This window comes from Pteropus vampyrus, unplaced genomic scaffold (genome assembly GCF_000151845.1).
Source record: "Pteropus vampyrus isolate Shadow unplaced genomic scaffold, Pvam_2.0 Scaffold96, whole genome shotgun sequence".
In the NCBI taxonomy this organism is placed as follows: Eukaryota; Metazoa; Chordata; class Mammalia; order Chiroptera; family Pteropodidae; genus Pteropus; species Pteropus vampyrus.
Genome location: NW_011888877.1, coordinates 4,109,166 through 4,121,992, shown reverse-complemented (window position 1 = coordinate 4,121,992; position 12,827 = coordinate 4,109,166). Strand labels below are relative to the sequence as shown.

At 38.7% G+C, this 12,827-nt stretch overlaps 1 protein-coding gene across 1 annotated transcript in view; it reads left to right on the top strand.

Moving 5' to 3' along the window:
- The first annotated feature begins 4,975 nt into the window (after positions 1–4,975).
- The window catches only part of DNAJC1 (DnaJ heat shock protein family (Hsp40) member C1), a 205,241-nt gene continuing 197,389 nt past the window's right edge, over positions 4,976–12,827 (top strand). The window contains exon 1 of the mRNA XM_011364405.2: positions 4,976–5,496. Coding sequence (XP_011362707.1) covers positions 5,293–5,496 — 204 coding nt within the window. The 5' untranslated portion in view covers positions 4,976–5,292. The remainder of the gene's footprint in view (positions 5,497–12,827) is intronic.

The window sequence follows — 12,827 nt, the reverse complement described above, 5'->3', positions numbered from 1 at the left end:
CCTTGGAAAGTATAGTGGTCATTGTGATGTTCAAGTTCATGTATAACAAGATCGAAACTCTTTTCATCAGCCTCTATGTAGATGACCCATCCAACACCCTGGATTCTCCCTGCTCTCCTCATCGCCAGTGGTATATTCTACCAATACATCTTTGCCACACACCGCCTTGGTCATACCTTGAACCTCATCAACACTAGAACCTACAAACTAATGAAAAAAAATGTTTAAGTCTTTATATATGTGCTAATATGCTCCCAGCTCACTTGCATAAGTGCCATGTTGAAAACAATTAGGTGTCATTGAGACCTTCACTCTGGGTTTATTCTGTGGTTATTTATGTACCTCCTTATGTTGAACATTTTACTCATTACTTTTCTGTCTTCCTAAGGCTCCAAATGGTCTTTGAAGTTACCACCTTCACTACATCCTGCGCGTTTTTCTACAGTTCGACTATTATGGTTTATTTGTTTTTGTTTTTTCAGAGCTTGTTGTGGGGTTGTTTTCTTCTTTTCCATTTTTAAACAGCCTTATTGAGATATAATTGACAAACTACATAGTTCACCCATTTAAAGTAGACAAGTCAATGTTTGTTAGTATACCTACAGTTATGCAACCATCACTACAATCTAATTTTAGAACATTTTCATACTTCCTAAAAGAAATCTCATACCTATTAGTAGTCAATCCCCAACCTCCCCAAACTCCAGTCCTAAGTAACCACTAACCTATTTTCTGTCTGTAAATTTGCCTATTCTGAACACGTCATATAAATGGAATCATACAATATATGGTCTTTTGTAACTAACATCTTTCATTTGGCATAATGTTTTCAAGGTTCACTCATATTGTAGTACGTATCAGTACTTCATTTTGTTTTATTGCCGAATAATATCCCATTGTATGGATATACCACTTTTTGTTTAAAGTGATGGGCATTTGGGCTGTTTCCTACTCCTTGGTTATTACAAATCATGCTGCTGTAAACATTTGTGTACAAGTTTGTGTGTGGCCATCGTTTTCATTTTTCTGGTTTCATTTTCCACCCAGGAGTGGAATTGTTGGGTCATATAGTAACTATATTTAGGGCTGCATCATTTTGTATTCCCACCAGCAGTATATGGGGGTTCCAATTTCTCTACATCTTCACTATACTACTTCATTTCCTGTCATTTTGATTACAACTATCTACTGGATGATATCTTTTTGTAGTTTCGATCTGCATTTTCCTAATGGCTAATGATTTGAACATCTTTTCATGTACTTATTGGTCATTTGTATATATTTTTTCAAGAAATGTCTGCTCAAATCCTTTACCCATTTTTAAAAAAGTTGAGTTGTAAGAATTTTTTTTACATATTCTGTATATGAGTTTCTTATTAATTATATGAGTCACAAATATTTCTCTCATTCTCTTGGTTGTCTTTTTTACTTTCCCAATGGCATTGTTTGTGACACAAAAGTTTCAAATTTCAATTTATCTATTTTTTCCTTTCCCACTTGCTTATGGTGTCATATCTAAGGAACCTTTGGCTAACCCTAAGATTTACTTGTACTTTTTCTTTTAAGAGTTTTGTAGTTTTAGCACTTACATTTAGGTCTGCGATCTATTCTGAGTTAATTTTTTTTCTCACCTGTGGGTTTATGTCTTTTATTTGTTTTGCAAAATTCTTTGCCATTATGTTGACAAATATTGTTTCTGCCTCATTTTCTCTCTCTTTTTCTAGGACTCCAGTTACACGTATGGTACATTCATTCACTGTGTCCCATGTACCTTTTAAGCTCTGTTCTATCTCTCCATTTTTTTCTCTGTGCTTCATTTGTGTATTTTTCTTGACCTGTCCTTAAATTTACTAATCCTCTGTTCTGCTGTATCCAGTCTGCTATTAAACTATCCATTAAGTTCTTGATTTCAAATATTATATTTTTTCAGTTTGAGGTTTTCCATTGATTCTTTTTTATGGATTCAATTCTCTGTTAAACTTCTGCATCTTTTAAGCCGCTTGGTCTACTTTTTCTTCTATTTTATCATCTATGACTCTATTTTATAATAGTTATTTCAAAGTTCTTATCTGGATTCCAATATCTGGCTTATCTATGATTCTTCTGTTATTTATTTTTTCTTGATTATTTGTCAAATTTTCCTACTCTTCTCATAATTTTTTATCATATGCCATACTTTCATGTTAAAGACTTGTAGAGAATACAGTTGAAGTTATTTCCCCCTAGAGATGAAAATACACAAGTAGAGTGAAAGTCAGAGACTTAGCTGTATTGGAATTGGGTTGCAGTTTTAGTAAGACTCGTTCCACTTATGGTTTTGCTCTGTTCCTTGGTTGTGATTCCTCTGGGCTTTCGGTAGATGTCTATCTCCTCAGCCCTGGAGTTTCAGTTCTGCCTTTGAATAATTTCAAACTCAGATCTTTAGCCTCCTACTCACACGACTTCAGAAATATGGTAAATGGTTTGAGGGAGATGACTGCCTGTATATTTGAAGCAGGCTCCTTTTTCTAGGTAGTGTTTGTTTTGTATGCATTGGTAAAATGTGAGGAGATTTTACTCTGCCTATCAGACTCAGTCTTGTAGTGTCCTTTACCATTCCAGAATTCAGCAAATGCCCTTGTGGGAAAGCTGGGTATATGTTTGGGGTTCCTGTATATTTCCAATCCATTGCACAACTCACATGACTGTTAAACATTTCACTGGTTTCTCTTTTCCTGTGTAAAGTCCCTCTACCCAGGCCGATGTTGATCAGCCCAGGCCCAGAATCAATAAATATCACCAGCAAAGAAAACAGCTGGCAATTGTCAGCTCACTTAGTCCAGGCACAGCAAAAGATTTCCGGTTGCATTGTCCTTTGTAGGACAATGACTGAAAATGTGAAGATGCCAAACTAGAAATCTAAATGTGAATAACACTGTGGTCTTTGCAGAGACCTGGGCCAGAAGAAGCAAGAACATCATTTCAGAGTAGACAAGTGTCATTGAATTGGAACAGGATGAAGCTTTAAGAGCAATACCTTACGGCAGTGAGAAGCAAGAGCAATACTGTCTTGATCAGACTCCAGTTCTTTTTCAGCTTGGTTTTAGATGAAGTCCCTGGGTTCTTGGACAACATAAGAGCAGAGCTCAAGACAGAAATACTAGACCATCTGCTAAAAGATTAGACTAGAATTCCAGATTTGTGGCAACATGGCACCAGTTTCGAATGTTATATTTCACATAAACCAATGATCAAATTAGGAGAAAAGATGAATGTTGGGATATTATGTAAAACTAATCCTTAAGATTATTACTTTCATCTTGTTTTGATGTTTTACTCATTGAATAAGCAGTAAGCTAATTTAGAGAGTTGGTAGAGATGCCTTTCACTTTAAGAAAACTGATATATTAAAAAGCAAGCAAAAAAACTGGAGTGGGGGAAATAGAGGTGAGAGATATTGATTGGTTTCAATTCAATTAATTGAAAGCTGGATGTGTTACACATTGTACTTACCACTGGAGATACACAGAAAAACGATAAACTCTTGCTTTGGACTGAATATATGTTGAAACCCCGCAACCAGATTTATATGTTGAAACCCTGATCCCCAACGTGATAGTGTTTGGAGGTGGGATACTTGGGAGATAATTAGTGCCCTTATAAGAGAAAACACAAGCTCTTTCCTTCCCTTACACCACCACTCCCACCATGTGAGGGTAGAGCAAGGCCATCTGCAACCAGGAGAAAGGCTCTTACCAGAACTCGACTGTGCTGATGCCCTGATCTTGGATTTCCTGCCTCAAGAACTGTGATAAATAAATGTCTGTAGTTTAAGCCTCCCAGTCTGTGGTATTTTGTTTTAGCAGCCCTCGCAGACTAAGACACCCCTGCTATTGTATAAGCCTCATGGTGAATTTAAAGTGTAATTAATTCAAGCATATGTATTTTAAGCAAGATATACTTGCATTCATTTATGACTATTTAAAATATTTTAAAAACTGCGATAATAGAATTTCTTCAGTAAGATTTATTTCTTAGTTTTTCTAACCTTTATCAAACATAATATATTCTTATTATGAGAGTGAAAGTCGTTTTATCATTCCCCTATTGAGTTTAGTTTAACTGGCCAGATCCAAAATGGGAAAAACACAGTTTTCAAAACTGGTCAAGCACCATGAGTTATACAAGCATGTTTGTTGTTGTTGTTGTTCCTTTTTACATCCTCAACAAGAATATAGAGTCAAGGAGGAGAAATGTGAGCAGGCTAAGAAGAAAATAAGGTTCACTCAAGAAAAGCAATAGTGGTGGAAGAAAAAAATTAAAAAGAGACTGAGCAGAAGAAGCTATGTAGGACTAGGAGGTAAGACATTGGTGGGAAAGAGGTTTTTATAGTCTGTATGTCTTTAAAAACACATCAGTTGAGAAAGGAAGTTGGTTAAGGTGGATAAACCACGCTTCCTCCAAGACCATGATTGAGTCACCATTATTAATTCTACCAGGCTGCCTATTTTATGGTATAATATCTATAAATCTTAATTCATAACCAGAAGGATACAATTTTTGTTTTGGTCCGAATTGCATTTCTGCTTCACCTCTCAAAGGACACTCCAAACCACTCCCTAGATTTGCCCCTTTTAGGCCCTGGGTTCAATTCCTCCTCTATTTTTGCTGATGGAATAATGAAATGGGTGGCACAGAGTCGATAGTCATTAAAATCGCTTTCGGCTATGCTTTTGGTTTTCAGTATCTGGGGGAGGGTAAGAAGGTAGCTGTTTCAGGGGACATTTATACTTGGCATGTTCCAGGTACATGCGTGATGTCCGTATCTCTTAATGTGTGGAAACACATGTTCAGCTTCTAGGTGCTCACCAGCCACTGACAGGCTTTTCTCGGAGGCCCAGATCTGAGGCGCCCGGCTTCCCCACTTCCGGCCCCGCCCCCTCCCCTGCGGTTGCTAGGAGACCTGTGATGTCACCGGAAGCGGGGCCTGGGATAGGCTAAAGCGAGGGGAAACCTGCCCCCTCCGCAACCTCAGCGCCCGGCGCTGGCTCTCCAGCTGTTTGTAGGCCTGGGGGTGAGGGTCCGCGCGAGCGGGAGAGAGAGAGAGAGAGAGAGAGAGCCGTCCGCGTCCGCCCGCCGCCGCTGCTCCGCCTCCGGGGAGGGCCGCCGGGAGGGCCGCCGGGAGGGCGACTCTGCTGCAGCTGCCCGTGCTCCTGACTGCCGGGCACTGTTCCCACAGCCCGCGCTGTCCGCCACGTCCCCGGTGTCGGCCGACGGCACAGCGTGGCGGGTGACCTTTCGGAGCCCGGCGCGATGACGGCTCCCGGCTCCGGGCGGGCCCGGCTTCCCCGGCGCCGCGGGCTCGGGCTCGTGCAGTTCCCGCCGCCGCTGCTGCTGTTACTGCTGTTGCTGGCGGCCGTGGGGCCGGCGCGCGGCTGGGAGAGCGGCGACCTGGAGTTGTTCGACTTGGTGGAGGAGGTGCAGCTCAACTTCTACCAGTTCCTCGGGGTGCAGCAGGTAAGCCTGGCCGCCGGCCCGCCGGAGGGCGGCGCCTCGGGGCAGAAACGTGCGGCTCCCGACGGGAAGGAGGGGGCGGGGCGGGCTTGGCCCGGGTTCCTGCGGGGCAGCGGGCACTGCGGCCCAGACGTGGCCATCCTGGGCCCCGGCTGCGCTCGTCGGCCCGGTCCTCGCCGCGGTCTCCTTGTCCCCTCAGCCTCAGAAGGAATTGTCCTCCTTCCCTGCGTCCTCTCCGCCCTGCTCCCCTTCTCAGGTGGCGGTCTCAGTGCCAGGCTGGACCGTGCCACCAGCCTGGGGTGGTGATGCCCTCTCTTTCCTCTGCCGTTCTAGGGGAAGAGCCTTCCACCCAGCTGTACTGGAGGAAGAAGGAGGAGTGGTGTGTGGGAAACAGTAGTCCTGTCTGTAAATTTTCACCTTCCCAGTTACACCTAAACCTTATGGTTATTTTAGCTGCCTCTTTCCTCTGCCTTTCCGGGAAGATAGGAATGCACTTTGGTCGGCGTCTGTGTTGTAGAAGTTTTTCTCGCGCTGTACTTTGAAATCTATTTCGCCTATCGGATAGGGGTTCGTATTACCGTTTAGAAATCTGGAGGAATTTGAAGCTTCTGCCGTGTTGGTCCTGGAACTCATACAAGGAACCATTAAGTTTTCTGGGCAGTAGAGGCACTTGGGTGCTACAAGAAGAGAAGCCCAACCAGTAGCGCAGGATCGTCGTCTTTTTTCCTTTCGTTTCCTTTCCTTTTTTAGCTTGAAACTTTAACCTGTAAAGTTGGTTGCTCTGTATTTCTACCTTGGGAATAATGAGGGAAGATATCCAGTCTCTGTCTGTATTCTTCTGCCAGGCAGAAGATGGCATTTCACTGATTTAGAGATTATGGGGTGAAAGTCTTGGAATTTCTCACGATCAGATTGAGCCCTTCATAAAATAAAACGCTTTGAATAGTTATGGAGTAAAAAAAAAAATTAAGATTTACCAACAATTGTCATTCAAGGCACACCTCACATGACTGGATATGAAATGTACATTTCCCCCCTATGAGTGTAAACACTTTGAGCATAACACTAAAGGGAAATTTACTTTTCAGCTAAATATAATTAAATGTAAAATTGCTGTTGCTGTGGCGTCATGATTTTAACGAATTTCATTTTTGTAAGTTATTGAAGTATAAGCAGTCACATTTGAATTCTTAGGTGCAAACAATTATGTATTAACAGTCTGTATTCATTATCTTCACCTGGTGCCACTCCTTGCTCATAGAAACAAATATATCTCATTACCAGGTAAATGATGCAACATGTGTGAAAATCATGTGTGAAAACTCCAAAGGGTTTAAGAATGCCTTTAATATTGATAATATTTGTTAGAATTTATCATGATTGACAATTCTGAAGCTAGAGAGTGTCTTATACATAACCTGTCTAAAGATCTTGAAGATGCTTTCCAGTTATTCATGGAAAATTAACCTCCTTTAAGAGAATACAGAAACTTAGTAGCACTAGTTTAAATTTTAGATTATGTAATCTAGCTTGCATGTGAACTGTGATACAATTTTCATTTATAATTTCATGCAATTTAATTTGCAGAGTAAATTAAACAGCGTGAATAACCAGAATATTTAACTATATGGGCAAAGATGGGAAAATAAAAAAAGCTTAGATAATCAAGAAGATTCTATGTAGAGGTAAAATTTTAAAGAAGGATCCAGAAAATTGTTTTAATCTGTGTTTCTTTACCCAGCTTTGTTGAAATTGAAACGAATGCCAGAAGAAATTTTATTCTACCTAAGCAGAGAAATTGATTGGAATAAGTTCTTTACACAATCTTAGCTTTCTCAGAAGAGTGTCACGGGACCAGCAACTTGGTAGAGACAAATACTGCCTAAGTCCTTAATGTGTAATTTTCAGGCCAGAGCCAACTAATCTTTTAGTGACTAGCCAAATGTGGGAACCAGGACAAAGGAGGTAGGTTACTCAGAGTGGTGACCTGGCTCTCATACTCATCAGTTTTGTTGTCATTCATTCAACAGAGATTTATTAGGCGCATACTACATTTTAAGCACTGAAAGTTGGCCGGTATATAACTCACATTTTAGTAGGAGAAACAGATAGTAACAACCAAACAAGTAAATGTCAGTTGGTCAGAGAAGACCTCTGAGGGAAGGGGGTGAGCCATGTCGGTAAGTGAGGGAGGAACATTCAAGGAATGCAGACTGTGAGTGCAAAGGCCTTGTGGCAGGAGCTTGCTTAGTGTTTGAGAAATAGCAAGGCAGCCAGCATGGCTGGAGCGGGGTGAACGAGGACAGTGATGGGAGATGAGATCAAAGTCATGGGGGTCAGGGGATGATCTTGTTGGGCTTTGTGAGACATTATGAAGACTTTGGCTAATACTTGTAAGTAAGTTGGGGGTCTTGGAGGGGGGCGTTGAACAGAAAAGGTACAAGATTTTTACTTAGTTTCAAAATGATTACTTTATTCCATTAATTGTTTGTATGTACGTCATTAGCTACTTAGAGGGGTAATTTTGTAGAATGTAGATTGCACCTGAGTCATGCAAAGTGGTCAGATTCTGGATTTAATAGGAACATAGAGCTGGCAGGATTTTACTGATTGTTTGAATGGGGGATAGGGGAAAAAAGGTTGAGGATAATTTTAACGCTTTGGCCTCAGTAATTGAATAAATACTTGTGTAGTTGCAGTTGCCATTTACTAAGATGGAGAAGCCTGGAATAGAAGCAGGATTGGTCGAGGAAAAATCAAGAGTTTGGTTTGAGTCATGCCAAATTTGTGGTGTCTGTTTAACATTCAGGTGGAACTGGCATATAAGCAGTTGGTTATATAACTCTAGAGTTACAAGAAGAAATATTTGGACTGTAGATAAAAATTTGGCATTCCCTGGCACTTAAGACGGCAATTTGAAGCCACAAAACTGGGTAAGTTCATCAGGAGAGTGAATGTAAAAAGAGAAAAGGTCTGGGAGCTAAACTTTGGAGTTTCCAAACTTGAAGAGTCAGGCAGATGAGGAGGAACCAGCAATGGGGAGGGAAAAGGAACAGCCAGTGAAAAAAGAGGCAAACTAAGATGGGCTCTTTTAAGTCACGTGAGGAAGTATTTGAAAGAGGAGAAAGTGATCAGCTGGGTTAAATGATGATAATTCAAATAAGATGAGTTCTGAAAACTGGCTGTTGAACCTAACAATGGAGGTCATTGGCTGCCTCATCAAGAGTTATTTCAGTGGAGCAGTGAGATTAATCTGATTAGACTGGGTTCAGGAGAGAAGGAAAGGGAAGAATCAGACACAATTAATACACAAAGTGCTTTTGAGATATTTATACCCCAGACTAGAAACCAGAGATGATAGTGACTGAACGTGGCATCTGTTTTGTCCCCTGTCACTCAGGTCTAAGATACTTAGCTCAGTCATTCCCTAAACTCTATAATTGGAATAATTGATGACTTTAAGAACTTGTACCAGGCCACTTTCTGACTCAGGTCTTTGGGCAATTTAGTTGCCTCATTTTTAGGACAAATAGTATCTTCTTTATTTACTTTATAGTTAGAAACATAGTAGACACTTAAATTTTTATTGAATGATAAAATATAAACATGGTAACTAAAACTAAAACGTTTCTATTCTCTGCTACGAGTTTTTACTCAATAGGTTATATTTATATATGGTCCTTTATAGCACTCATACAGCAAAGGAATCCCTTTCCATGTGTTCCTAGATTTCAAATCGGTCCTAGAAGCTTTAGAAGAGATTCTAGAAGTCTTTAAGAAGGGTTGTATAGAGGTGACATATGAGAGGTTCAGCTTACTTTTAGAAAGTCTTTAATTGTTCACAAGACATTCCAATTTAGATTTGGCATCTTTTTGAGGAGATAGGGTGGAAGATTAGAGTGTAGGAAAAAAGATATGTTACTGAAATATCTTTCATTAGTAGCTTACATTCTAGGTCTTCTAAAAGCTCATGCTCCTTGGACACGTGTATTGTGGAGTCAGTGGTAATTCTGCATTTTTTTCATTGTCTAGTGGGGAATGACTTTCCTTATACTTTGTACAGTATTCAAGACAACAATAAATACTCATATTCATTTTTAAAAATCCATGAATTGAAATTGTGACAAGCTAAGTCAGTTTAAATTTTGCAGTGTTTTCTGACGAAGTCAGAGTAGTCTTCCTGGTGCCAGTCAGCCATTACAGAGTCCTGTTTGTTAATAGAGCAAGAAAATGTGCTTCTTTCTCCTATAATTTTTTTTTATAACTGTATTCTTACATTCAAATGAATGCTACAACTTGGTTAATAGAAGAAAAGCTATTAAGTGCCTTGTGCTTACAAAATGTTGGATTTTAATTTTTTAATCAAAATCAATAAACCCTTGAAGTTCTTTCAAATATACAGAATATGTAAATTTACAGACTAGAAGCCTGTGTAGGGGAAAGACAATCACTGACCATTCACCCTATATCTGGGGTAGGGACTTCCCTGAAGAAATACTGCTGTCTCTCGACACATCTCTACATCTTTCCATGGAAAAGTGACCTTGTTGGAGGGTGATTGCCTTTCATCTGTTTTGCTTGATTGGGGAGAGCTAATCAATTAAAAAGCTGTAAGCCATAGGAATCAGTCTCTTCTCTGCCCAGACCAGTGAGGCAGTTATTCCAGCTAGACTTTCTCTTGAGCATGCTGTCTCAAAGTCTAGACTGGAGAGGAGAGGGCGAAAATTGCTAGCAAGGCCATTTGGCCCCCATACCTAATCTAAATTCTCCAGTCGCTTTTCAGCAATAAAGATGATATTTGATCTCTATCTGCCTGACTTCTCTGTCAGTTTTTTGGATGTTAAAAGCATGATATCATTAAGGAAGCCTTCTCAAACTGAGTCATAGCCCCCCCTTTTTTTTTTTTTTTTTAGAAGCAAAGATGAAGATCTCTTGCATAAATGACTGGTGAACCTGTACTGTGATTATCATTTGTGTCTGGTGATTCTTGTGGGGATTCCACTGAGTTTATGCTGTTAGTTGAATATAGTTCAGTCATTCTCCATTATGTCAAGTCCCTTATAAGTCTATAGTGTAATTGCTTCTTCATTTTTATTGTGGAGTCCAAACTTATTTGTTAATGTGGAGAGAGGGAGATATACATAATCTGGAATAGTAGATGACCTTCCAGTCATTTATATTTCTGATGCAGGCAAATCATGTGTAGAGTTAGAACTGAGTAAATACTTGTATAATTGTATATATCTTTGCATCAGATTGGATTATCGTAAAATTAGTTTACTTTCCTTATGTACACACTGTTTAGCGGAGGTTGCCTGGGCATATTTTATGGAAGAAAGCAAGTCTATTGTGAAAATTTTGCCATGTAATCCAGAACTGATAGAACAGAAATCCTCTTTTAGTTGTAAGTTTTCTTTTTCCTTTATGCTTTTCTGAGTTTTATTTTTCTTTACACTGATTATGAGAATGCTCCTATAATATTTTGTCTTTTATTACATAGATACACTCTAAGTTGAACTGGGAAATTTGGATGGCCTCTCTTAAAATTATTTTTATATAGGTCACCATTTTACCCAGTGATTGGTGTAATGTGGTGAATTTAAAAATCATGTTTTATTCAGAGTTAAGAATAAAACAGAGGGTGGGACGAAGGTGAGGGTAGATATTTCGCTTGATGATTGCCGAGAGGAGAACATACAGTTTTAAGTAACTCCAGTACAAGTAGTTTGATGAAGTGCCTAGTATCTATATTAACTCTTAACTCTGTGATAAGCTTTGTTATGTTTTCTGTCAATGAACTGCTTATTCCACAAACCGTTACTATATCATCTTGGGAATATAAGCCAGGCATTATTGGGTCTATTTGGACAGACTTAAAAACAATTCTGAAGCTTTTCTTGTATCGTGGTGTGCAGAGATGGCAGGAAAGGAGCTGCAGTGAAAAGAAAGACTTCTAGATGGGTGAGCCAGGACCCTAGACCATTTCATAATGAAGCTGTAGTTATACATATTTTCAAAACTCTTTATTTTCATCAAAACACTTAATTTTGAAAGATGGCTCGTATACTAATGAATGTAAAAATATGATTCCTATGTTTCAAGTAACATTTTATGTGCAGTTATTTTCAATTACCACACTTTTAATTAACAAATAAAAAGATTAGTATCTAGGGTCTTTTCTGATTTTTAAGTAGTGTTTTGCGTTAATAGTTGGTGATTAAATTTGACTCAAGGAAGTTAATATATTTGTATAATGTAGGATGGTTGGAAATTGTGATTTTATTTATACTTAAGTATATCATATCTTATTGTACTTTAGATCTTTTATATATGGTAGGAAATAGACTTCCTGTGTATAAAGCATTTCAGTTTAAACATTTTATGACATTCAAATGATTGCCATGCTATGCAGTTCTATCGTAGTTATACAGGATTAATGTGTGACTTTTTGTATCACACCTTCAGAAATATAAAGTTTAACTTTGAGTAAATTAGATTGATTTTCAAATTAGTTATTGTGGAAAGCTTCACAGTTTTCAACAATGCTGTCATCTCAAAACATCATTGAAACTTCTTATTTTTGCCTTCAAAGCCTGCAGCATACTTGGTAGATTATTCTCATTAACGATAAATCTTTAAGATGGATTTGATTTTTGTCTCTAGCTAATAGTCATTTTGAGCTAAACTTGATGACTAAATTGGATTAGTAAGCTTGGATAAATACAATTTGGATTGATAAAGAGTTCTGGGTATAAATTTCTCTTCAGGCTTGTAAACTGGCTTGAGGAGTATACTCAAAGAAGAGTTCCAGAGAAGTTTGGAGGGGTGGCAACATGAAATAAATCTATAGCCTTACAAAGCAACAGAATGCATTTCAGGAAGTGACTTTGGAGGTAATCTTTATTACCTACAGGAGAAAAATATCTAAATTAAAAATTACCTTAATTTTAGAGTGGGAAAAGATTCTAATTACCTGCCTGCTTTTAATATTTAAAAAAGGGATTATAAAAGTATTCATTATATGATATTTATGTAATAAAGCTAGTTAGAGCAGAATGGCAGAAGAACCAGAATAAATTTTAGGGATAGAGGCAGTAGCTGAGAATAATACCACTGAGGGAGAAAATAGGTAATACTCAGGGAGAAGGAAATGTACACAGAAAAAAGTACAAAAATGAACGATAATTGAGTAATATCTTAGTCTCGTGGCCTGCTTTAGATATTGTCATTAAAATTGTTGAGGGATTGTATTTTCACAACTGTAGGCATAAATAAGTATGAAATATGAGCCAGGTGAAAATAAAATACAGGCTAGATTTTTTTTTTTTTTTTTT